Below are 27,937 nucleotides of genomic sequence, written 5' to 3'. Positions count from 1 at the left end.
GTTAAATGATAATCTGAGAGTCACAGAAAACTCCAGCCCTATAAAAATGCAAGGCTGGTACATGATTTGGTGTGTGTGCGTGTGGATTTGTTTTAAATCAAGTGAGGCTGGTAATGCAAGGTCTGTCTACTAGTCTGGAGCAGAAACTGAAGTGCACAAAAGCAAGATCTTCACTGCAATGATATGCATGTGGAAGCCTCAACAGAAGCACGGAGAGAGCAAAGCAACCCTGAATTCCATTAGGTTTTTGATTTTCTTCCTTTTTTTCTTCTTAAAAAATAACCACAAAAAACCAAAACCAAAAAACCCACACAAAAAACCCCAAAAACAACAACAAAAAAGAACAAACAAAAAACCCCCAAACAAACAAAAGAAGAAAATAAAAAACAAAAACCCAAAACACCAAAAAAAACCTCCCAAGAACATTTCAGACGTATGCTTCCCCTTGAGATGGTAATAGGTGGGTTGAAAAGATTCCTCTGATCGGCTGCACACGGAGTTCTAGCAGCAAGTAGGGAAACTGGGAAATTTTGGATGAGCTTTACTATTTTGCAGCATTCTGGTGGTATCTGTGCCGCCAAACTTCATGTATCTTTTTGCACCATTTATGAGCATTCCCACTTGGGTCCATCAGGTAATATGTCCTGTTTGGCTATAAGTGAACAACATTTTAATGATTATACCGAACAAAGTTTAACCAAAAAGCAGTAGTAATTCTGCACCTATCAATAATTATCCAAAATTAGTTCATTAACTTTCTGAAAGTTAAACTGAATTACAGCTATATAAATTATATATTACTGATTAACCATATATCTAGCACCTGAATATTTTTAAGCAGTCATCTGAAAATATATTATACACCTCTCATGATTCGCTACATACAAAGGGGGCTAAATTTTAGAAATCCTTAAGAACATTCTTCAAAGCCCAAAATCCCATAAAACTTATGGCTTATTAAAACCCTAATAATAAAAATACAGTTGCATTTTTGGGATAAACATGTATGCCAGAGTGAGTTTTTGTATGATTTTTGTTTTATTATTATTTGATTTTGTTTGGGGGGTATAGATTTTGTCCTTTTTTTTGGTTGACTTCGTTAAGGTTTTTGTTTAGTTTTGTTTTAAATTAGGACTATGAAACTTTGTATCTAAGCAGTTATACTTTCTCCAGAAAAATCCTTTCGATAACTTACAGAAATTGCCCAAGGACCTTAGAGCAATTTACAAATAAATTCAGAAAAGAAACTTACTGTGTGAACAAAAAATGTCTTAAAATTCTTGGCTTCTGGACGCAACTCTAAAGACCATGGAATTTCTCCTTTTAGAACTTTGTTGACAGGATCCACATAATACAGGTGAGGCCCTTCTGTAAGCAGCAATTGGCGCCGACGTGCAAACAATCCCTAACAAGAAAAGTAGAAGCAGCAAAGCAAAAAAAAAAAACATGAGGGAAATAAAAATGTAAATTTACACATCTCTGAACTGAACAACAAAGGCAGAATAAAACCAGCTCAGTGCTAGGACGGTATATTTGTGTTTGGGGGTTGTGTGCGTGTGTGTCTTTAATTTTTCTTTACCTATTTGACCTCACTCCTTTTTTAGGGTGTTGCAGTGCATTTCTACTACATGGCAAAACACAAGTACTATATTAGGAAAGTATCTACAAATTCTAACAAAATATAAACCACCTAGCAGTACCGAGTGAAGCAGAATCTGTTTTTCAGAGAAATCAGTAGTCATGATTTTGTGGAAAAGACTACAAAGAAGCAGCTAGTAACTTAGAGGAAAGAAGATTCTCTTTTGTCTAAAGCTGATGCACCCTGCTTATCTGTAAACTGTTGAAGCTAACACTTTAAGCTGTTCTAACATCACCTCTGCCTCTTTAAGGATAAAGGCACAAAGTCAGATCCATGAAAAAAACCACAGTTGAGGAACACATGGGCTTGTACATAATTTTTTGTTATTTGTGGTTCAAACCACATTCAGGCATGCATCAAGAAAGACTGTTTATTAGATTATATCAGATTGGGAGGAAGAGGACAAGCAAACACTTATTTTCTACAATCTCAAAATTATATAGCAGATTCACTTAGGCTTTTCAAAGAAATCAAGAGCACATCACAATATCAGAAAAATCATAAATTAAGAAAAAAAAAATCTACTCACAAGAAAACACTGAATTTTTTAAAATAACTTGTTTATAGGTGACAAATTGTTTAAACAAAGAAGCTTTAAAACAGGCTGCTTCATCTATGCTGCAAGTGTGCAAAAATTTGACATCTCCATCTTGTTACAGGAAATTAACAAAAGCCCTTACCTTTCTTTTGTCCACTGGACCCATTTTTAGGATTAAGTTATTCTCTACAAACTGATGCCTTAGAAAAAGGAAAATAACTATTACTCCAGAAGTAATTCTTTCTCAGAAACAGCTATAATGATCAAGCGGTTTTTCATGTCACTTCCTAGCATGTAATTTTCCATGAGAGTCCTGAACAACTTCAGTACAAGAGTTTTGGACTCTTCCTTAGTCCTGACCAAAGAGTTTTTTCTGAAATTTGATGGGGGTAAAAAAACCCAACCAACCCAAAAAAAAAAAAAAAAAAATCCCAACAAAACAAACAAAACAAAAAAAAAAATAAAACCAAACAGAACAGCACCAAAAAATAAACAAGAAAGCCCCAAACAAACCAAACAACTAACCAACAAAATGCTACCCCTTCCACCTGCCCAAGGAACAAAAACAATGACAAAAATTCACAAATGAGAGACTTCTCTAAAGAGTGAAAAGAAATGCTGTTACATAGTCTGAAGCTATTTTGGTTAGATATCCACAGAATATTATAATGCAAAAAATTCCAATAACTTATGGCATCCATAAAAAAAGAGGAACCTTTTCTAGTTCTAGGACCGTAGAGCAAAGACTCAGCAGCGCTGGATAGCGTCATTCTGCCTATCTTATAAACACACTCCGCATCATATTCTAGACCTTGTAAATTTTAGAAATATTAGGGTTTTGCTTTAAAACCTGCTTTAAAAAGAGAAGCCAAGAAAAATCTAGTTGGTAATTGTTTACTTGAAAATACTAAGACTGACAAATACTAATTTGAGTCAAAATCACTTATTTTTCAGGATTCTTTATTGGTGTGCAAGTTATTTAGCTATATTCAAAGACCCTACCAAGGATTTCCACCAGCTTGTTTTGCCAGAAGTAACCTCTTTTCATCTTCAGAAAATTGTAAATCCAGCTCAAAGGAATTGTTGTCAAGATCATGAATATACTGTTCAATATTTCCTCCTGATGTCTGTGGTGTACTTGTCTCTGCAGCAGACAGTGAATGGGAAGAGGCAGAACTAGAAACTTGCATGCAACCAAACTGACTCAGGAGATTGTCGTACTAAAGGAAGAAACAAAATGAATTAATTAAATGTCTTTTATTAAAAAGCTTATTTTGTACTAAACTGTGGCTTTTAATTTAAGCATGCTTTAGTTTATTTTGCTTTTGGGCAAAACCCCACCCTATTCCCTATAGATCAGCAGACATTTACGCAAAAAAGTATGATTGATCAAAAGCAAGCCAGCCTTGTTTTTTCTAAATACTCGCTTTATCAGAAAACAAATGCTGATTTCAGTAAAAATTTAACTAGCAATTTTTATTAGTTTCTTAGTATTAAAATAATCAATAAAATATAACTAATCAGTAGTTTCAGTGAAAATATTTATATTAACATTTATATTATTTATATTAATATTCTATAATTATGCTACAATGGAAGTCTCAGGCAGCAGCAGAGCTGAGTATAGCAGTAGACAAACATACATTTCCATAACAGTCTTCATCGTCCTCTGACATAGCAGGCAAATATGCTGTGAGTTTAGGGGGTGTCTGAAGATGTAGGTTCTCCCACACAATGGATTCAAAGAAGGGGTGAGCCTTAAGAGGTCCATATCCTCCCATTTCTTCACAACCCAATCGGTTGGTAGCATCTAGAACCTAAGCAAATGAAAATTAAGGTAAGCTGCATAAAATAATGACAAAGGGCAAGCATTAATTCACATTTGCAAAGCACCATGTGAAAACATAAAACCAGTTTGTCCCCCTGCCCTAATCATACATATCTATAATATAAGGAGGTTGTTTATAATAAAAGATGTTATTTGTCAGTATGTCCTGTCAACAACATTTTGTATTAGATCAGCTCACAGATCTAAGGACAGGAGCACTTCTTTAGGTCCACACAATTTTTTGGCTTTGCTTCTTTGTAAAGACTGAAACAAATACACAGAGAAAGCCTGATGAAGCACACTTCATTTTAGTACACCATCACAATCTAGAGATGCAAGAAGCTGCGGGAACTATAGTCAGTGTCAAATATCAACCTCTCGAGCACCTTAAAATGACACAGTTCTCAGGATACAACCAGCTTAATACAACCTGGACTTCACCATTCAGGAGACACTGGCTTGGCCATAGAACTGGTCTTGGATACAGGAACACACTCATAGGCCTTTTAGGTTGTATTTATCATCATCCACAAAGGTAAGTGTTTCCTCTTCATCCCCTGCTAATGTGATAGACTTTTGAACTTAAAAAAGCTTCTAACACCTAAAATGTTCTCTGCATATTCACTTGAGTGTCACAACTACAATCTCACTGATGGAACAAAATTACTTTTTCTTCCTTCTTGTCAAACCTTCAGAGGCACAGTAATTCTTAGGCTGATACTACTGAGACACGTAAAGTGCATGCTAGCAACTGGATTGATACTAGAATGAATATATCTGCCTGTGATGTACAGAACGCTGTTTCCAACTAAACGATCCATTATACAACTCAAAAACAATGAACTATGTAAGCCTAAGCATTTGAATCTAATTTTTTTGTAATACACAGTATCTAGAATTGTTTGCTTCCATTTCACAGAAAGACACTCTTTGACCTTACTTTAGAATTCAGATTTAAAAAAAAAAATTAAAAAAAAATGAAGTGTTCTTTAATAAGAGATGTTGATTTTCAAGACCATCCTTTGCACAATCAGTAATGCTCACAGATGTTCATATTATAAGATTTGCAAGAGTGCATAGAAACTTTCAGAAAAGAGAACTACATAAGTTGAATGTTTCCAATGTCACCAAACCATTTAATGACAAATCAATTTCAGTGATATCTCTTGGTTCAAGGAATTAGGCATTTAGGTACTTGGTCAGTTACAAAATGGACCAAGACAAGCATAGTGCATTCAAGAAGAAAAGCACAAATATTTACCAGTAGCTTTTCCACAAGGTCTCTTGCCTTGGGAAAAAATTTTTCTGGGAAGTCGTACTCCAACTTTATTATCTTCTGGAATATAAGATATTCATTTCTGCAGAAGAGAAAAATATTAACTCTTGCTATTAGTTCTCCCAGGTTCTTCCATTGGAACCTGAATAACCCAGACTTATTAATAATAAATAAACAAGATAATAAATATTAAACAAGAAATCTACAAGTTACATTCCCATAAATCTTCCTAGGGTGAAGGGGTACTATGATCCTGTAATCACCAGATACTTGAGAAATAACAAGAAAAGCTCAAATGAATCAACGGAGTGTTGAGGATATGGCTTATAAACCTCTTCACATATAGTTACATAGTTACCATCGTGGCACAAATTACATGCAAAATCCTAGGATAGCTTAAGGAATCTCTCTCACAGGAACTCTAGTCATACCTGTCTAAGCAACTTCATGACATCAAAAATGACAAATAAAAGCATGCATGACATTAATACCAGCTCTGCATTATGAAAATACTTCAGAGCTGGTAGTAAGGTAAAAATCTAATCAGAGACAATATATTTATTATCCACATGTAATAATGAGCTCAAATCTCTTACCCAGCTCTAAATGGAGGCAATCCAGCTACAAGTTGATATATTATGCATCCCAGAGCCCAGAGGTCAGAGCTTCAAAACAAAGGAAAAAACATAGCACCTTTTTGCAGAAGAAATCTTTAAAACGTAATTTAAGAAGAAAAAGTCTTCACCTTCTGCTACTTAGAACATAGCATGAATGCAGTGGACAAACCTGCTTTGTGTAATTTCCACACTATTTTCACTTCAGCCCTTGACAGAAGAGTAGGCAAGCAACACAACTTTCTAGAAAAAACTGTAGAGTAACAGTCCCATAAAAACTGACTCCATGCACAAGTGGAAGACAGCAGAATTCTCAGTCAAAATAATGGGTATGTAATGATTCTGAAAAGAGTACTGATTATCCACATGACAATTCAAAGATGCATCCAACTTAATTCATTGTATGTCCCTTCAGAGTTAAAATACTTTCCTCTAAATATTTGATTTAAAAAAGAGAGGGAATATATTACAATGCAGTTGTTTTTTACCTTTTTCACTTAAAGCTTCTCTTAAGACACACACAAAAAAAAGACAAGCTATAATGGTATGTGAGGGAAAGCTACATTTTAGTGTGGTGGGTAAAGGAAAGTTGTTTTAGTGTGTCAGCCTGAAAGAACACTTCTAACTTATTTTACATCGAGGTAAGAAATCCATAGATTTGATTAAAGCTTCAAAATCTTCATGGAAGACTAAAATACTAACAAAGACTTAAAACTACTCAAATTAAGAGTTTTCTGTACAGTACAGGTGAAGCATTATGCAACTTCTAAAAGGAGATGGTATTACGATTGTCTTTCCATTAGCCAAAACAGACAAAAGCGCTTCACAAAAAGATGTGAAAAATCTGATGGTGTTGTCCTGAAAACTAAGCCTTCTGATCTTGTTTTCATAGTTTTAGTTACTTTCCCAGGAAAGTAACTGAAAACATGAGTTGTTTACACATTCCTTCTAAGAAACTTCTTTGATGGACCGTTTGCATGACCAGTGTGATTGGGAAGGTGGTAACTTAGTTATCTAATCCCTGATCATTGTTGAGAATCTATAAATACTGGGGTCAGAAAATCGAGTTACTTTTTTTTCATGTCATACCACTGAGATGTGTTCGTGTCCTTTAGCGACATGATGGTATCTCTATCACTTCAAGAAATGCTAGCACAAATTACTACACCTGTTCATATAGATGATCCATTTTACCTGTGATTTGTCAATGACTAGCTTATTCTTCCATTATTGCAATAACATAGGTATACACATTGAGTAGATTACCATCAACTAGTAATTTTAATGCATTAAGAAATTTCTTAAATGCATAACTCATACAGAGAGAGAGAGAGATGAGCTTTAAAATGTTTCAAATCCTAAGTACAGTTTAGGAAAGATCTAAAGTTGATCTAAATACAAGTCAAAAAAAGCCGTAGCCTTCTCCTTAACTGAACAGCATGTGACATTCCATTGTTACTACTGCAGGAAATACCATATTTGAGCAATCTTATATAAAATGTAATTAAAATAATTACTTGGATAACAGAAAAAAGTTTTTCTGATGTATTTATGCGTAAGAAATCCAGCTTCATCTTACACACACCTCCTTTTTCAACAACACCTAATCCTGTTAGTAGAAGTCAAAAAAGTAGATGAATTTCAAACTCTCTTTAAATACTTGAGCGTCTTGTTTCTTTAAAATACTAAGCTTGCTTGCTTGATTTATCCATTCCTCTCCATTTGACAGGTTCCTGACTGAGTCAGTAAAGTTCTGAATATAGTCCTCACCTTTTACAGGCAGATTTCTCTGTCAGCAGTTCTGGAGAAACATACTGTGCTGTCCCTACAAATGAGTTTGCCCGTGCTATTAAGGAAATAGAAAGAAATAAGCAAACACTTATGTATAAGCCAATATTCCCCTTCCTCCCCTGTCCCCACCCACGTAAAAAAACAACCCAAAAGGCAATCCACTGCAAGTTACATAATGCTGCAAAGAACCAATGAGAATTTAACTTCTCTACCTATCCACAAAACCTGCTTGGAAGAAACTCATCAATCTCCAGTGATAACTATTTGATTCAAGAAGCTAGGCAATTAGGTACGTACTTAGCTATAAAATCTACCTACATAAGCTTGCTACAGTCAAGAAAGAAAGTCAATTGAATTCAGTTCAGCCTAGTACTTTTTTCAGGCATTGTTTGCAGCATCTATTTACAGGCTATTAGTAACAACTGCAGACACATTAGTTCTACAACCTTCACATTTAAGCAATTCTGACAGCCACTGGAGTTAAACATGTAAGCAGAGTTAAAACCTACTGTATTAGGTGAGCCATGGTACCAATTTCTTTGTATTCTTGCCTTGCAAATGAAAACTAAGTAATCTGAAGTAGTTTACCTTCCCAGTATATTTGGTAATCTAGCTGGTATTCCACTACACCAAATATTACCTCCTCTGACATAATCTAAGTAGTGACAATCAAAACTATTTCGAGACCTTTTAGTGATTTAGTTGAGGTAATGATATTTGAAGGTTACAATCTGGTAAATACAACATATGCACATTTTCAAAGGATTACTTGCTATAATTATTTGTGTCACATAATGAATAATGGCAAACCTTGTCTGCTATCTGCAGATAATACTTTTGCTGTTCCGAAGTCTGTTATTTGAATGTGCATATCTTCATTTAATAAGATGTTTTCTGGCTTAAGGTCCCTGGAAAAGACAAATTTTTATATTCAAACAACATACAACTAAAGTTGAAAAACTGTCTAGTGACTTGGGTACATAATGCTATAATAAATGATGCAGACATTCTATCAGCAATGTTACAACAACTTCTCTAACTTGTAGCTGTCAACCTGCAGACTAACAGATTTTGGTAAATCCATTAATTAACATTTTTTTTTAAAACATCAAGCTCAAAACTAGGCTAATGTGCATGTCACATGTTCAAAAATTTTAAAAAACAAAACTGACAAAAAACCCAAAACAAATCCCAACAAAGACCCCATTTCACAAAAACACACACAAAACCCCAAACCCCTTCACTCCAAAGCCTTAATTTAAATAACATCTGACAGATTGATATGGCATTAAGATTTTCTACACCTGTTTCCTCAGTGGAAAACTCCAGTTAGTTAAACACTGGCAAACCCAGCCCCAGCTAAATGTCCTGACCAGGTAAGAACCGTGTATCACTTCCATGCATAATCTGCATTTTAAATGCATGCCTACCATTTGCATAGATACTGCCTCTGATTCTGAATAAAAACAGGCTTCACAGTATCAAAAACACAACAGTACAGAGCAGTACAGAGTTAGATGTCAATAGGTGCATTAGAAACATCTTAAGAGCATTCAGTTACACTGATATGATATGCCTTTGCATCAAGTTTCCTTAGCTGATCCAAAAAAACCCCACATACTTCCCTTCTAAGCAGAAGCTTTGAATGCTTTCCTAAAGAAATCTAGGAACATGGGAGTTGTTTTGCTTGACTGGTAAGAACAAAACAGTGAAAACTGAAAACTATTTCTGTCAATCACTGTGCAGCATTATTTTCTTCAGATTAAAGCCCGCTACTGTGGAAAAGTATGAGTTGTACAGTTCAAAGTCTGGAAACTAGCACAGAGAGCAACAAGCCATAAAAATCCTGTTGATTTTCCTTTGCCTGTCCTACGAGAGAAGTAGAAAGTACAGGAATGGAAGGGACCCTTCTAACAGTTCTGCGTAGGGCTTTATTAAGATATGTATGTAAGTAGATATATTGTGCTCTATCCACACTTATATATACTGCTTATATAACATATTGTATACCTACATTAATACTGGATTATGGATCTATAGATATATATCTAGATACAGAGAGATATCTGTAATAAATTTTCCAGGGCAGCTTGACATCTTGAAGTGGTTCTATCCCATGTCCTATTTCTTCAGGCAGCAAAACATCCCAAGAGTTTTCAGGCATTGCTAGAGCTGTGTCCTCCTAAACTTCATACTAAGTTCTGTAATTGCACAATTTCACTGTTTTCTTTTGAGCTCCTCATTAGGTCCTTCATATAGAAACAAATATAAAGCAGCTCTTCTCCAATATAAGGTTTACAATACAGGCTTAGTAACACTAACAATCATTCTGCATTCATTTTTTAAGCATTCTCTCAGCCTAAACACATGAACTGTAGAACCAAAGTGAAACTGGGAGCTCTTGAACTTCCCCCCCCACCACCCCCATAGAAAATCTTACGCTTTCAGTACTCTCCACATCCACCCGCCTTAGATTCTAATTCAAATTATTTCACAGAATCTTATATTTAAAAGGAAAAACTGTTTTTGTAATAACTGAAAGAAATAATGCTATCAGAATTGTAATTAGTCAGCTTTTTGCCAAACAGCATCTAGTGTCCCATAACAACTGCTTGGTAACCTAGACACAATAGATTTCTTCTCCAAAAAGAAGTTCTGCAGTTCCAATGCCTAGTACATAAAGCTTTATTTAATAAACATGAATGACAAAACATGATTATCCAAACAATATATTACATCAAGAACAACTTTGAAAGTACCACTCAAAACTTTACCGATTTCACCACTTACCTAATTTTTGTGCAGCTTTGTGGAAATTTTTCACTCAATAAAAACTGATATAGATTAATTCTATTTGATTATATAGTAAACATTAAGCCAAACACAAAAAGAATTCTAGTTACTTTTGCTACAGGACAGCACACGAAAAAAAGTAAACAAAAAAGTCAGTTTCTGGTTTTCAGGCCTACAGATGAAGCTTGAAACACGAGCTTTTGGTAATGTTAACTCCAGGCCAGGTTTTCTTATTTTTTCCTGCTCCAACAGTTGCTATAACAGTGATTGGCTCTACTCCTCAGGTTTGCTATGTTTAGCTACTTATGTTAACTGTGCTAGAGGTGATCAAATGCAATTTGTGCTCTCTTTAGCTTTCCACAAAATCCACCTTTGCTTTTAACATCAAGAAGAACATTTCTAGAAAAAAAAACACTTCTTACATGATCAACTGCATGTCTGTCTCAACTTTGTATTACCTGTGAATTATTCCTTTGCCATGCAAATACTCCAGGGCTGATACAATTTCAGCAGTATAAAACCTTGTACAGGTCTCATCAAATGAGCCAATTTTGCGTATATACTTTAGCAGCTCCCCGTTTTTGGCATAGCTAAGTCCAAAATCTGAATGTAACTTAGTTAAGGTTTATCTCTAAGCCACTCTAAAACAAAAATCTCCACATCTTATTCCAAAGAGAAAAATACTACTAAAAATACATGAACAACAGGGAAGAAGTTGGTTAATTTGAGACTTAAGCAGCAACGCCAAATAATTTCTTAAATATATTAACAACCCAGGACATGGGTCCAGATTTCTTAGCATAGCAAAAACTACATAAAGGGTTACCTTCATAGTTTTTCCAGAGTGACCTAAATAATTAATTTAAATGACATACATAACTGCCCTCAAAGCGAGTTATTTACAGTAATAACTGATAGAAGTTAAAAATTGTCCCATTACCTGGTAAGTACCAGAGCAAGTGTTTACACTACAAAAGAAGCCTTGTGAGCTCATACTTTATGATATATAGGGCTTGCCAGCACTATTAGCAGCCTCTGGGGAAACCAGAAAACTACTTACTGACCCCAGAAATAGAATGATCTAAACCTTTACGCTTGGCACAGCCAATTCCAAGCAGAAGGTTTAAGAGGAAGTTCATATAATTAATATTTTCTTCACAAGGTTAAAAAAGAAAAAAGAAAAAAAGATAAAAGCCAACTGCCAAGCAATGAGCTTCCAGGATGAAACCGCACTTTGCAATTACTGCTAGAGAGAGCTGGGGAAGCAGTAGCCTAAACAGAGGATCCAGATTATTCTCTAAGTACCTTCATCTTTACAAAAAAAAAAAGTAATAAAGTAACAATAGCTCTAATTATAGAAATTAAACTAGTATGAAACAAAGCTGGCTATCCTACTTTAAATGCAGAACTTATTGTGTTTTACTACAGATAGACAGATAGATACACACACACATATATATGCATCATGAATAAAACACTTCTAAAACTCTTCCCATACATCCTCCCGATTTAGAATTTTTAAATTATTTCAAACTTGGACTGTTACAAGCCACCCTTCAATAGACACTTTGTTTAATTGCTCCCCCATCTCATAAGACACCTACTCTTTTCTTTGAGAGGACCCACTGATTTGATCTGCTTAATTTCTGTTAAAAGCATGACTACAAAAATTGCATCACATGCATTAGGATATTCTAAACACCTCAAGTTATTTCCATCATTTCTGTTAGGAAAGGAACTTGTTACTCCTAAGAAAGTGTTACAGCGAGTTTTAATATGCAAAGGATACATAGCTTTTCATCATCCTGAAAGGTGAAGTAGAGTTTCACAAAAAAAGGGTGATCCAGACGAGACATTACATCTCTCTCTCGTGTCACATACGGTACTTTGTTTTCTTTTATGATATGACGTTTTTCTAGAATTTTAACTTAATGAAAAAAGAGAGAGTAAAAATGCAAGAGGTACAAGTAAATGAAGCCCATCTTGTTTTGGAGTTTTTTGGTTACATATAATTAACATGAAACCACTAATTCTGTTACTTCAACAGGTGTTTTGTAACTGGACTACATTTGATACCATATTTTCAAAAAGTTCACGTTAAAGGAGTCAATACTTACTGGCATATTCTCTAGAACTTGCCAATTCTCGAGCCAAGACAACCTGTTGCCAGAGGAAAGAAAACATATTGAAACTGTCCACTAAACACATACACTAATACTGATCTTCCAGTAGGTACTTGAACACAGCAAAATATTTAAGCATGTGTTCATATTATGCTGGCTTCAGCAAGACTTCTGCAGAAACTCAGTTCAGTAGACCAATGTTTGTTTTGCCAAAAGACACATGTAAGAGTGTAATACTGAATTATTTTTTTCCAGAAGAATTCTGAAGATTGTAATGTAAGTCAAAGTAAACTGCCAAATTTTCCTAACAAGGGGAACAAAACGCAAGAAGTACACTGAGGAATATTCATAAAAATAATTGTCACAGTATTTCCCTTAATGCAGATGGCAAAGATTGAAAGATAAACTTTATCTGAGTGAGCAAAAGTAAGAAGTGAGACAGAACTTTCAACTATTTACAATTTGTTAAGAAAAATATTTAAATAAAAGGAACAAAATATTTCCAACTAGTAGAAGCAAGGGATGAAATTTCAGGCAAGCAGGTTTAGATTTTTAAAGAGAAAAGCTTTTGGAAGAATACAAGGCTCATTTTCAAGAAAGAACTTTATAGAAGGCAATTTTAGAGACAATCTGAAAAGTTCTCTTGCATGAGAAAGAATCAATAACCTTGTAACAATAGATAAGCAGTTTTCTATTTTTCTCATTTTAAGTTTATACCATTTCAACAGCTTGCTAAAATCTTAACTTTATACTATTTCTTTTAATCACTGCACCAGGCTTGCTTCTAATCCCTTGCAAAATCAGTTATAACAAGAGAACTCCAAAATATTACTACACACAGCTGATGCTAAATTTTAGGTATTTAGGAAATCCAAATAAGGCATTTTTTCAGATGAAAGAAGTGCATGCAATTACACTCTTTAGTACTAGAAAATTGACCTCAATTCAGGAGTAATAGGCACCCTTAATTTTCTTTAAAATTTCATCTCCTAAAAACACATTGAAGTTTACAGTATTTGAAAATGAAATGAAAATTTATATTAAAAATGTTAAAAACCAGTCTGTTAACATCTGCATCTCTACATAAAGGATTTTTGAGATCCTTCTGTTTACACACATAACACTAAATTGTGTTGATGTGCAGTTGAATGACAATGTTATTAACTTTTCTAGTATTTGTAGCTAGGTTTCATCAACCATATCTACCATTAAATCTTCTGAAAGGAGGCCAGTTTAAAAGGCAGCTATTAAATAAGACCCCACATACACAGAGACCATACTCAGACGGCAGAAGGGATCAGCTGACACAGATGAAAATATATCTTGGCAAATTAAGCGTAAGGCTGACTCTCTTCCAGTCCAATTTCTTACCATTGTATTTCACAGGTATTACCCACAGTAGAAATGCACAGGAGGAAAAAAAAAAAAAACCAAACCAAAAAAACCCACTCAGAGGCACATGTTAATATTAATACAACATCTCTTATGAGGGACCTGAATCTTATCCACCCTATGGGAAGAAGTAATATCACTAAGGAATGCAAGTTCTATAGAAAGTTATTAGACATTAGCTGGATAGCTTAAAAAAAAACCAAAACTGTAAAACTAACAGAAAAACAAAAGCATTCATAGAACATGTAGATGTGTAAGTTGTAAATTTAGACAACAGCAATGCAAGAAAAGTAGTTAAACATCCCAAATTGAAGGGAGGGGAGATAGGCAGAGAACCCTTAGAGGCTACAAAGCAGAAATAACTGCCAACATACCTGGATACATCATGACTAAGCCCCACTCTAAACTTGAACAAATACTTCAAGGCTGCCAGATTAAATCTGCATTTAAGAACTGGTTTTGGTCAGACAATCATACTTCCTTAGAGCTCCTGTTTTTAAGAAAGGCCTCATTTATAGGTGGTGACAAAACAAAGGTGGAATATATATGTACCCGCCATATAGAAGGAGGTGAGCTACACAACATGCCTCCTCAATCATGAGAATTACAATTTTTCCACCACATAACAGATATCATTCTGAAAGAAGCTTGAAGCTGTCTACAAAGCAAGTAGATGTTCATTAATTTAAAAGAGCAGAACAAAAGTAGAAGGGCCTGCATTTGTGTGTTTGTTTATATCAAGTATGGGCCCAAGAAGTTGCAGCTGCAGAAGAAGATCCCACAAGATTGGAGAGTGCTCTGAAGAAAAACCGTGAAGCCACATCATGTGTATCTCTGTTCAATTTAAAATGCAGCCCTGGAACCAGGTAAGAGTTTGTGGTACACAAGTCAAAGAAAACGGAACATATTAATTACGACCTTGAACAAAATATTTTTTTAATCTGAAGCTGTCATTGGATATAGGCAATATGAAGACCCCTGCTGCTTGCGATAAACACTTTTCAGTTAACATATTGGTGAGGATCTTAGGGAGTACAGTCAGCTCTCTGGGTCTACAACCATGTTGAATATGAACAAATCATATGCTCTTTAACAATACGTTTTGAGAACAACATAAAGATACATGCCCCACAGATCGAATGCTCTGAATTTGATACTTCAGAGGGCTGTGCTGGAGTCCAGGGAGACAGGTAGCAGAGAGCTGGACAAAAGTTTATTCAGAGTCTGAGCTAAGCCCTATGTATTTCTCTACTAAATAGAACATGGCATTAACTTTCAGAGACCAAAAGCAGAAATGAAAAGTGTATAACTGAAGCAAACCATCCTAGTATACCCAAACCACAACGACTCTCTTGGAGATTCTTTAGGGAAACCTGCAAGTTATGCAAATTACTCTTGATGGATACTAGAGGCCTGCATCCTAAACACAGCAGTAAGCTGTACTGTAAGAACTAGAAAACCCCAACATTTAGTGACCTACAACCAAAATAATATGAAAAATATACAGAAATATTATTGTCTTACAACTGGGAAACTACTGAACCATCAGATGAAAGTATTAATTTCTTCATGGATTCATTAAGGTAATACTTAAGTAATTTATTTTTGTGCAATGCCATGGATGTGAGAAACAAACCATTTAAGGCTACTGAACACAAACATACTGGCTGTGACTCACTAAGTCCTCAAGGACCAGAGGCTGAGAAAGAATATTGGAGAAGTATCAGTGTTCTTTCTTTCAAAAGCATCTGGCAGTACCTCCTGCCATAGACAGGACATCGCATAGTTTTTACCACAAGCTGCTAGACCAGTTCCAATCCTTTATATCAAACTTTTTACATAACCTACTATAGCTATCACACTTAGATCACATTAGAAAACAATGTTGACTGAATATCCAAGCATCAAGTCATTAGGATACAACAGGACTTTTGATCAATTTAAAAGGAGCTTAAAAAAAACAACTCACCACCCATATTTAGGGTGGCACTCAATTTTAATAGTTAAGCTTAAATCCACTATGCCCTATTAATTTACTCTTCAAGCTGTTCTCTCCACGTTTCAATCTCATCAATCTTACACAACAAATTTTCAAGTTTATCTAAGATATCTGTCACTTCTTATAAAAAGTGAAGTTACCGTTGAAAAAGATCCTTCACCCAGAATTTTCCCAAATTTGAAGTCATCAGGTCGTTTCTTTCGAGGCTGTGGAGGCTGCTGTCCCGTATGTTGCTGCAAGGAGTTTGAATTAGATCTTGATTCAGGTGCCGTTCCCTCCATGTTAGATCCCTGTCTGCTGCCACAAGTGGAAATGACAGATGGAGTGCTGGAATCTGCTTGGTTCCTCACCATTGAAGGGGATGAACAGGAGCATAACACCACGCTTGACTGGATTGGAACAGCATCATACTGAAAAGAGAAATTTAACTATTATTCCCACACCTGACATAATTACCATGCACAACTTCACTTTATTTCCATACAAGTATCATAAAAAATCTTCTTTGAAAGGGTTATCATTAAAAATCTCTTTAGGAGGGAATATAAGAATTTATTTTGGAAATGGCAGCTTCAGTATGATAAATAACTCTGTTTAGGTCATGCTGTCATATAGCCATAGGTCAGAGGTCTGAACACTTTAATTCAAGAATGCTTTTTTTTAAGCTCAAAAAAAAAAAATGCTCCTAACACCAAGTCATCAAATTTCCTAGTATCTTCTATGAGTAACATCACCTTAAATTTCTAGTCATACAATGAACACCTGTATTTACCAGTAACATTAGTTCAGAAATCCAAGTTGCAATGAACTCCAAATGAACACATGAAAACTTTAATGGAGACAAAGGACACATTCTTAATTTTTTACTTGGAATTTCACTTTCTCTGGTAGTATTTCTCTTTAGTACACATTGGGAAAGGATGAGAAGGAAAGAGATAACATAAAAAAGGCAGATCAGCAGGAGGGTTTAATAATCAGCAACACCTAAAACTTCTTTTGAAGAATGCTCGGTTCATGACCTTTTAAAACAAGGGAGTGCACTACTTAAATTTTCCGTATGGCCACATAAAGACAACTCAACTGCAAAACAAAAAGAACAGATGTAGCCCGGAAAACAGCAAATACAAGGAGACACGCTCCTAAAGCTGATTAATGTAATATACAAAGCAAATTGTCATTTGTTACCCATTTATCAATTTCCCCTAAGTAAGAGCAAGGAACCTTGTCAGTCAGACAGTGCTTCTGATGTTTTACCTGAAACTGGCCAGAAAATACAAATAAATAGGAGAGCTCTGCTAAACTACTGCTAACAAAAAAAAAAAAACGAAAACCAAACCAAACCAAACCAACAACAAAACCAACAAACCAACAACCAAAAAAAACTCCAAAAAACCCCAAGGAATAAGAAACTGAGGAAATATTTAAGAAACTTAACACCATAGCGGAACATTTTCTTAAAATCTCAGTATTCTAACATACACCCAGCAGAATGAAACTATGACTTAATGAAAATCACCTAATCTCAAACCAGACATATTGTACAACCATGTCAGAGAGTCTGTAACATACATCATGTTACCAAATCAAAAATTACTTCTCACAAAAATGATTTTTTTACCTCATGAATTACAATTTGAAACAGTTTTCTGCATTTTTGTCAGAAACCACCTTAGAAGGGAATTGGACTGGCACTCACTGTTGCACATGGTCTTGAGGAACCTAGCTCCCAAATAAGCAGCAACTCCTCACTTGGTTGTGCTCTGTGCAATAGAGAAAAGCTGCCCTTATTTACTGCTAAAATTTATACTATTATTATGCATAGACACATTAAAATGCATATGCTGTAGGTCACAGTTCCTTTTATGCCATACATATATATATGTACACGTTAGCTGTCACCTTCTGCAGACTAACTATTGTCCACAGCATTTTCGCATCCCAGATGAATCACCTCTCCTTCAGACAGCTACTCAAACAGCACTGTGTCTGAAGATACACACTAGCTAGAATTAAAAACAGATTATACCTTTCCTGCAGCAAGACTGACAGAAGCACGAGTGCTCAGCAACTGAAGTGATGCCAGTATAAAATCCATCCCATTAAATGAAATACAGTAAATAAAACACACATACACACAGACTAAATATTTGGATCTAAATGATGAACTGGCTCCAGTCACAAATGAGGTTTTACAGGTAAATAAAGCAGTAGCACTGTGAGGTGAGGGGGAATGAGATTCCGCAGCTAGCAAGATCACCTTGAGAAAGCAAATAAGGAAGAAAAAAACCCACCACATGATGAAAAAACATCAGAGAACACTGTGAGAAAGGAGGGGAAAAGGTGCTGGATGCACTGTGTTTCACTACACAGAAGCTGAAACTAAGTCACAGTGAATATCAAGTACAGAAAAATCCTCAGGGAAGAGACAGGAGTAAAGAACTTTGCAGGAAGAGAAGATTATTTTCAACCAGGATATAACACCAATTAGTCCCCTGACTTTCTCAAAGGAAAGTCAAGACTAGCAACAAGGAGGACAGAGGAACATGCAATAGATTTAAAAGGATCAGTTACCTAAGAAATTACAGAACTATGCAACTAGGTGTGCTATGCTGCACCTCAATGTTCATAGAAAAAGGTAATTCCTACACCCGTCCTTCCACATATTCTCCCTTAGTATTTTGTCCTGTATTATTTACCTTCATAGTTTTATTTTGAAAGGGTCCAAAAAACATGTTTGCAGAAACCATATATGTCTACATACCGGTTTTCAAATATGCCAGAGATAAATACAGGCTACCTTATCAGATCTAACCATCACTCTTTTGTAAAAATCAGACGTAAGATCCTTCTTCTGCCAGATACAGACATTTTTTCAGTGAGATAGTCAGTTACAGAAATTTAAAATGTTCTAAACTACATCTGCAATTCTCAGAAGTTTGAGGATGCTCTCCTTCTAGCAATTATCAACATTTCTCAGCTGGCAAGCCAGTGAAAACACAGATCCTCACATAGTAACAACAGACTTACCTATTGCATGTCATGTATCACCACGGACCATTCTGATAACCACTGATTTAGTAATTCTATCTCTTTAAAAATTAATCTCTAACATTACTTTCCCAAAACCTTAAGGGCTCTCCTTTTCATTTACTTTCATATAGAAGTAGTTTCATTCTTAGTGCAACATACCTGAGTTTGAAAACCTTTCAAGGACGAAAATAACAAATCTGCTGAATATTTGTGGCATTATAGACCAATAGTCATTTCAAAATCTTCTTCAAGTAGTTTTCACTAAATAACTAGAAACAGCACTCCTTCTATTTATACATGAACTAAGCACTAACACTGTTCTTTTCCCCACTTGCCTGCAAATAGTAGAAATAAACTTTAAGTAAACTGTAATCAATGCAAAAAGCCCACTATACAGCACCACGTTTTTCCCTTCCTCCCCACCACCTAAAAGGACTCGTACTTTTTCCCTTAGCAATTCAGCATTTTGACGAATGCACTCACTACAATTGTTAATATATGCATCAAATGCATACCACACTTCTCTAAAGCAACTACAACCACAGCAACTGCATCTCCACTGGCTTTTTCCCCAACACAAAATCTGCAACACTACTTTGCTGAGACCTTTCTATCAATAGTGAGAACAGCAAAAAATACTTCTAGAGACTGAGTTTCTGAAGCTTCCAGTATCCTTTACTTCTGTACTAACTGACAGGATGCTGAGCACTGAATATGACTGAGAATATCTTTGCTATTTCTGAATTTCTATTAGCAAGATCTATTACAAAGAAGATCAGTATGAACAGGGTCCTGACCTCTCAGCTGTCTGTTAACACTGAGTCTGACTGCTGACTATTACAGAATCTCAAGCTGCATTAAGACATAGGGCAGACATGATGAAAAAACCTCCTCCATCTAACTACTTAGAAGGCTAATTTATTTTGGAAGTAGACCTTGGTAACAGAAAGTATTTTTTATATAAAGCAACATGACCTTTAAACCTTAATTGGTACTTTATTATAAATAATGCTAATGATACTATAAGCTAGAAGATTGGCACAACCCAAGAGTCTGCTAATGGCAGTTTAAGTTAAGACAGGTTTGGCCTGAGCTGTTTTGTAAACTGTTTTGACCTTGCCACGTAAGACAAAAGTTCTGAAACTGAAATTTGTTTTGTATTGCTTACGATTGAAATATTGACAGCCTGAAGTTTTGATGTGAAAAAATTAAAAGCTAAGCAGTTATATTTAATATATTCTTTTCATAGCACACTGGTGCTTCAGAGGGTTGTTTCCTACTTCTTTCCCTAAATGCCAAACTACCACAAAGATGCACCAACTGCATGTGACACAGATCTCATATCTGAAAAAGAGCATCAGAAGGGATAAAGGGATAATTAACAGATACTACACACAGCTTTTCCACTGGCCTCCTACCCCCTCATACCCCACTAAAATCCCATTAAAATGTTAACTTTCTCTATGTTCCCAATATCTAGCTGTGACAATCTCCAGTTCAAAGGTTACTGTGTAACTACACCCTGGAAATTCTAGCATATTCCAAAAGAAAAAAGGAAACGATCAGGTCAGATACTTAGATCGACCCAAATACACGTCTTCAAACTATGCCTCATAGTACCTGAATGAGAATGCAGGCAAAAGCATTCAAGAAACGGAAACTTCAAGAAACTGAAGATACAAACCCACTGATTCAGAGAAACAAAATCCAACTGAAGGCCTCACGTTTCAGTGCAGAGAGTACAGTACAGTTTGTACCAATAAATACCAATACCATACAGGAGCTGTTTGCAGGAAGTGTAATGGTTATTGTGTGATCCCTATCAATATTTAACAGCAGTTTTCCTTTCATAAATTCTGTCTGCTGCTGCACCAGAGTGAAGCACCCTGAATGAAGACAACACAGAGCAATAATAGATGGTGTGCTTTCATGAACTGCAGTAAGCGTAAATTCTCAGACCTTATATGCTCATGTCTATTTATGCTCTGGATGTCTGTCTAAAAATGGATTGTCAGACTTTCTGCTAAGCGACCAACAGCATCTTTTTTCTATTAACCAATTGTACATGTATCTGCATAGAGAGAAACAATACACTGATTAATCAAACTCCATTGCATTCCAGTTTCTCTTTATATACACTTTGAATATGCTTAGAAATTTGTCAGATAAACTCAAGATTTTAACAATACATCTAACTACCAACATTATTACTATCTTAAAATAATTAAAATACTTGCCTAAAGGGAAAAAACTTTCATTAGAAAAGGTGACTAGGTGCTACCAGACTGTCTTTTGACTGTAACATAAAATCAAGCATGAAATGAACGGGACAAAATTCACAGTAAACCAAGCCTCAGAAGTACTTTGAATGCATCACACAGCTTTAAGGTAATTGTTCACCCACTTAACAGGTTAACTTTGACACTAAAATACATATAGACATATTAAAACATCAAAATAATTGCAAGGTTTTTAAAGATGTACTCTGCTCACACTTTCAGCTTGACAGAAATTTAACATGATTTCTAAGAGCAAAGACTTCTCTCAGAAAAAAAACAAAAAAACAAACCAAGAACACTTATTAAAAAGTATACTAGGTTGCAAAAATATTTTCCCGTAACAACAGGACACTCTTTTTCTATAGAGTTCTTGGAAGACAATAGTAAGCCATTTTCTTGAAGCTGCAGCAAACAAACCCCACTCCACGTATTAGTAATTTGTAGGTATTTAAAAAGCATTAACATCAAACATTCTTGTGTAGTAGTGGTTTTCATTTATGTTGCAGAGGTGCATCAGCACTCTCTCAAACCTCATCATCAAACGGTATGCAAAAGATTACTGTAGAGAACTTAAAATTTAGCACACAAGCCAACAAACTACCTGTTTAACACCACGTATCTTGAAAAAACTGACCTTTGCAGTCAGCAAACCAGTCTGAAGCCAATTTGTCAAAATCTATACTTTGATCAAGATTCATAAATGGTTACCAACTACTACATTTAAATGAACATATTAAAATCTCATAGTTCAATTATAAAAACTATTTTAACACAAATTTGTTTTTCAAGAGAATCTGAAGTCATACATCTATGAAATTTTTTTATCTCAGAAGTTGCCACATAAAAAACCTGTTGTTTAAAGACCATTTTTATGAATTAATCATGTAAATTTCAAAAGCATCTGGCTGCATAAAAGGAGTGAGTTTTTGTTGCTGTTGTCCAGACAGACTGCTGTGCTAACTGATTAATGAAGTCTAGGCTCTAACCCACCAAAACAACTATGCTCACCTTCATGCCCAGTGTCGTTTGAAACCTCTTTAGTGCTGAAATGTAAGCACTCATTGAAGCACTGCATAAAACCATTTCCCCAAAAAAATCTCTTAACAAAGTATCTTGATGGAAATAGCCATAATTTAAAAGAAAACAAAAGAGCTTTAAAAATCATGCCCTGGTAATACATTTCATGATTACAGACTGTACAAATTAATGGAAGGAGAAAACTTGAAATCTTCAAGCTTTCCCCTATCCAAACATACTATTTTACCTAAAATGGCTGGTACCTCTGCAGTAGTGGGAAACAGAATTATTGTTTGTCTACTGACATTTCTTGCTTTGTGCAGTAAATCCGTAAAACAGTTCATCCGTAAGTGAATAATGAGGACATCGGCTTCACATATCAGCAAAAATACAGCCAAGAGGCTCAACGCTTTGGAAGCACAGAGAACACCTCTACATTCTTAGGTTGTTTTGACCTTTAGAGAATAAAGGTATTTTATTCACAAGACTCTTTTCATTTTTAGAGAAATTAATTTTTCACATACCAAGCAATGCTGATCCAAAATTTTAGCTTATGCAAATGCCTTCCTCTAAATTTGACCGCCTTACATACTGAGGTATTTCTTGCCAATGATTTCCAGGATTCTGATTCCAAAATCAGGTAGGGATTCAAGCTAATGAAAGAATTTATAAGAACCTGCATATCAGCCAGTTACTCTCTAACCTCCTCTACTGTTAGCAAAACACTTAAGTTCCACTCATCTTCAGAGATAGACAATTTAAGGCCTCCTTCCACTGCCTAGTGCTTCAAAACAAATCAGAAACAGGAAACCATTCAAATCTCCAAGAACATAAAGTCAGCCTATGGCCCAAATAGCCATAATGTAAACAAGCCATTGAGAATTCATTTAACATAAACAGATCTAGGCTAGCTCACAAGAAAACAAAAACCATCTGTGATCACAACAGTCTGGATCCCAGGCCACACCACCATCTACCTCACAAGGCACACTGCTAATCAGGTGCTGCACAGCATAGATGGGGGCTCAGGCTAGCAAACACAAAAGGCTATGCCAGGCTCCTTGCTAGCAGCTATAGAAGGCAAAGAGAACAGCTTGGAGTGAAGAACAGAGAAGCAGACACACCAAGGTGGCAGTATGTAGATGGAGTGTGTGCACAAAGGATTCATGGCACAGTCAAGACCTGTAAATTCCTGCAGGACTAATAAAGAACCAAACACTGAATTTAGTATTTTTTCAGAATGCACTAAGCAAGCTAATCCTTGCAATTTTTTCACCATAAGGAATTGCAATATTTGCAAGTGAAGCATTTAGAGCTTGTATTTTTAAAGCAGAAATCAATTCTCAAGTTCAGTATGTACTCACGCAGCAAACCACTTATTTCCTACAGCAATTTTGAGTAGAATTCATATGGGGTGAAAAATAAGGTTCTAGACCAAATAGCTAGCTTTGTGCATTTGCTCTTCAGTCCTTCCAGATACTTTAGACCGCAGTAAGTTTCCATAAGCTTACCTGCAAATAAGATGTCAGAAAGGGAAGTGGGAAGGAAGGAAAATCTGCTTCTTCCCCTTTTTTTATTCTTTTATTATATACACATTATATATATATAATCTAACTTGGCCACTTGCAAAGAAAGTTTTTTTCCATTTGAAATACCAGAAACAATAACTCCTGGGCATTGTACATATTCTTTGGAAAGCTCCAATATGAGGAACTTGGAAAAGGATTTATCTTTCAAAAATAGTGTTTTCCAAATTAAGGTCACTCGCATATTTTCTGAATGCCATAAATGTGCTAGTTCTATAGCTTTTCCAGACAAAGATATTTATATATATAAATACAAGTTTACTGTTAAAAACAAATACTACTAAAGTATTTCGCATATTCATAGACCAAATTTATTACTTTGCCAGTTTACTACATTTTTCAGTCTAACAAAGCGATTTTGCTCCTGGTTTCATGCCTTCTGTACAAAAAATTCCTCCAAGTACTTCAGTAGTCAGCATCCCTTTCCAAGTTTTTCCAGCAATGCTGCTTTCCAACTGATCTGCTTTTGCAAAGTGCAATGAGCCTGAGCCTGCAGGGTATCTTACAACATCCAGCTACAGTAATCTGCTTGTAGAGTTTCAAGAGCTAAATGAAACAGATTTTACTTCTGGCACTGTAATAGATCAATAACCTGAAGAAAAATTTGTTTTAAAAAAAAGTCTACCCACACAGTGGAATCACTGTTTACTAGAACATCACTATTATACTCAGATTATTCTGTGGATCATGTAGTTTCCACTAGCTCTAAGAATTTTTAATGTTAGAAATATGAATGCATATAAAACTGCTCCTCTTAGAACTTCTGACTTTTCCACCTTTGAGCACCTTTTCAACATCCATGTCTTCTACTATGTTTTATTCCTGCAGCCTGCTCTTGTAAGGGATTTACTGAAAACTTATCCTAGTCAAAAGCCTACACATGAGTGATAAAGACTAGTCATGGCTTTATGTTGAAAACCAAGGAGAGGAGAACAGTAAATAGATAGGTTTGAAGGGTTTTCCCTATATATGTATCTGGAAGTTGCACACCTACAAATAAATACAAACAGAACTCTTAACACAGAGTAATCTAATTCTTAACATAGATACAAAACTTACTCCTATGTAAGCTCTGAAAGCCCAGTTCTTTGAAAAGTGTAGTTCATATTACTTCCACTGGGGGAATAAAAAGAAGCTAGCAATTTCATCCTGCCAGATCCGTAACTACACTATATGTTTTATCAGGTCAGAAACACTGGTAGAATCTAGTAATTGCTAGTGCAGCTAAATATTCCAGTGAAGATGTTGCTGCAAATGAAGACGTTAATTACCATACTTCCAAACTCCTCATTTTGAAAGGAAGGGCACTTCTTGGTTTGAGACCCAATATACTCTCAATAGTATTAACAGCAAATAACACAGATCACACTGGCATCTGCAACTAAAGCTGCACTAAAATAGCTTCCATCTTTGAAGTACAAAGTGTCACATCTTTAGTAAATAATGGAACACTTTTAGGAATTGTTCCTGTATACAAAAATACAGATATTAACTGTTTTGGAAGAAAATTGTTAGAATATTTCTTGCAAAGCTGTGTTCTATTCACACCTCCCCTCCCTAATCCCATCTTAAGCATTTACAATTCAATAATCACAGAACTCATTATGTCATTAACTCCATCACGTAAACGTTAACAGTAACTTGCTCAGTCTCAGAAACACTGGATTTCCTATATTTTATACCATCTGAATTACAAAAAGGTTAGTTGAATCAGACCACCTCTATCCGGTACTGCCTGTCAGTATACTCACCTTACCAGGAAAATATTAAATAGAATGGAAAAGAAGGAATTAAAAAGAATTATCCTGACAAAATATCCTAATTTTTACCAAAATGGTCATCAGTTGTGCTCTTAATTTTCCCCCCTCTCTGCATGTTTTTCCTACGGGCAAGAACCTAAACTGTATATAGAAAAGGAACAGAAATGCAAGTATTTTTGAGAAAAAACCCTGAAAAAGATGAGCAACAAGCAAGAGCAGAAACACAAAGTGAAGCATACCCCTCTGTTTAAGAGTCCAAGTAAACAGAAGTCATCTCTGATGCTAAGAAGCAGTTTTATAGAGCTGTATCAATTAGCAAGAAAGCAAAACTAATTCCTTTAATAATCAAAAAGCGGCTTATCTGATTCTCCTTGATGCAGCATTTTATGTGCTCTGTAGAGCTATTTACACAGTACTTCTCATCTTCAGTCAATAAATAAGATTCTGTGTACCACCCTGATGAAAAAAATCACTGAGTATGAAGACGAGAGCGCACTGAAACAGGATGTCAAGAATCAACATGGCTGTGCCATTCTCCACAGAAAACCCTCCTTAGTCAATTCCAGCTGATGAAAAGGTTTTAAGTGCTGCAGATTGAAACTTGGCAACTTGCTACTGACAGAACACAAGACCCAAAAGCACAGCAGCTTGCACACAAGGATAAGGAAGATATCCGTGCCACATAGTTTTGCCAACATGAGTGAAAGCTGGTGATTATTTTTCTTTTCATAAGGGAATGTCTACACTAACTGAACTGTGTAACTTACAACACAAATGAAGATTTACCATTACCACGTCTGTACACCAGCTACAACTTCGTCTTCTAGATATGTCAGCGCACACAAAACGAGTTTACGCTGTCAGACTAACGTAAACAACTGCGTTTGAAACGGCGTCCTACTGTGTCCCTCACGATCTTCCTCACGCGTTTGTTCCTACTACAAAAGAAATCGATTACAGAGTGACAGGTAGCTCCTACAGGGCAACAATGCCTGTTCTCCCGGTGGGATACGGCCCGGCATAGCCACGCCAACGCCCCGCACCCGGAACCGAAAACGAAGGTCCGCGGAAGGCCGCGGTGCGGCCCCTTCACCATCGGCCTCACCTCCTCCCGCGAAAGGGCCACGCTAGGCGGAGAACGGGGCCTTCCCGCGAGGCCCGCAGCGACCCAGGAGCGGGGGGCGGAAGAAGAAATGCGAGCAGCAGAGATAAGACTGGTCCTACGGACGGCAGCGCCCGCTCACCCGCCCTGTTCGAGCGGGGGCAGGAGATGGGGCCGCTCGCGACAGCCCACCGCGATCCCGCCGCCGCCAGAGCGCTGGCCACGGGCAGCCACCTCTCACGGGCCGGCCCTGGCGCCCGGGCCTACTTATTCCCCCAGCACCCAGGGGGCCGCGGCCCCGGGCGGACTCACCACGGGGCTGCTGGTGCTGGTCACGGCCCGCCTGGCCCGTGGGCCGCCCCCCGCGCCCGGACTCACCAGGGGGCTGCCGGTGCTGGCCATGGCCCGCCCGGACCGGGGCCGCTCCCCACCCGTTCCGCGCCAGGCGCTCGGCCCAGCCTGAGCCAATGGGGCACCCGCGTCCCCCGCCCCTGACGTCACCACAACAATCCCCCCCGTCGCAGGCAGGACTTCCGCAGCCTGCGCTCGCTCATTGGCGGTGGTAACTGTCACTCACACTCGGGTCGGGCCAGAGGGGCCCCCGTCAGCCTCAGCGCCCGAGCCGAGGCGAGGCTGCGTAGTGCTGGGCTGACGCCCGCAGGAAGCCGCGCAGTAAGGGCGGAAGAGGGCGGGGCCGCAGGGCAGCGCTTCCTCCGGACGCTCACAGCCGCGTCCGTGCCACGACGGCGGCGTCAGCGGCGATCGTCAGCTCCGGGAGCGCCCGGAGCGCCGCGCTCTCCGCACAGCTCGGAACTCAAGCGTGTCATAAGAGTAATTCCAGTGGGGGTGTTTGCTCCTGAGAACCTGCCTCGTCTGCGTTACACCCGCGCTCCCTCGCCGGTTGTGCCAGGCTGTTTTCCCTGCGGTCCGCAGGAGCCCGCGGTGCCCGTTAACGGCTTCAGGCCATGTGTGAGCCCGCGGGCCACAGACGCCGGAAGGGTGGGGCCAGCGGTGCACTGTCACCCTGAAACCTAAAGCCTTCTGATAATGTTTTCATAGTTTTAGTTACTTTCCCATGAAAGTTCTATAAGCATAAGTTGCTTATCACATTCCTTCTAAGAAACGTCTTTTGATGGACGTTTCTGTTATAAATGAGTAGCCAATTTGATT

General features: G+C 37.0%; 1 protein-coding gene across 5 annotated transcripts; it reads right to left on the bottom strand.

Annotated features, from left to right (window-relative positions):
• Positions 1–407: 407 nt before the first annotated feature.
• On the bottom strand, positions 408–27,729 carry PDPK1 (3-phosphoinositide dependent protein kinase 1). 5 transcript variants are annotated; one of them, XM_058850206.1, is made up of 14 exons: positions 27,636–27,729; positions 16,134–16,403; positions 12,597–12,639; positions 12,269–12,406; positions 10,938–11,082; positions 8,497–8,594; positions 7,666–7,741; positions 5,878–5,946; positions 5,267–5,363; positions 3,821–3,994; positions 3,180–3,397; positions 2,320–2,377; positions 1,253–1,405; positions 408–652 (listed from the first exon to the last, which is right to left on the bottom strand). In XM_058850206.1, the coding sequence occupies exons 2-14, from the start codon at positions 16,344–16,346 to the stop codon at positions 545–547; spliced, it is 1,590 nt and encodes a 529-aa protein (XP_058706189.1). In that variant the 5' UTR covers positions 16,347–16,403; positions 27,636–27,729; the 3' UTR covers positions 408–544. The 5 variants fall into 5 exon arrangements, with proteins under 5 accessions (XP_058706189.1, XP_058706186.1, XP_058706185.1 ...); XM_058850203.1 differs by lacking the exon at positions 27,636–27,729 and adding an exon at positions 27,345–27,460; XM_058850202.1 differs by lacking the exon at positions 27,636–27,729 and adding an exon at positions 27,146–27,300.
• Between the last annotated feature and the right edge of the window lie 208 nt (positions 27,730–27,937).

The sequence above is a fragment of the Poecile atricapillus genome, chromosome 14 (genome assembly GCF_030490865.1).
Source record: "Poecile atricapillus isolate bPoeAtr1 chromosome 14, bPoeAtr1.hap1, whole genome shotgun sequence".
NCBI classification, from domain to species: domain Eukaryota; kingdom Metazoa; phylum Chordata; class Aves; order Passeriformes; family Paridae; genus Poecile; species Poecile atricapillus.
The sequence above is the reverse complement of the archived record's forward strand: the minus strand, read 5'-3'. Positions and strand labels throughout refer to the sequence as shown.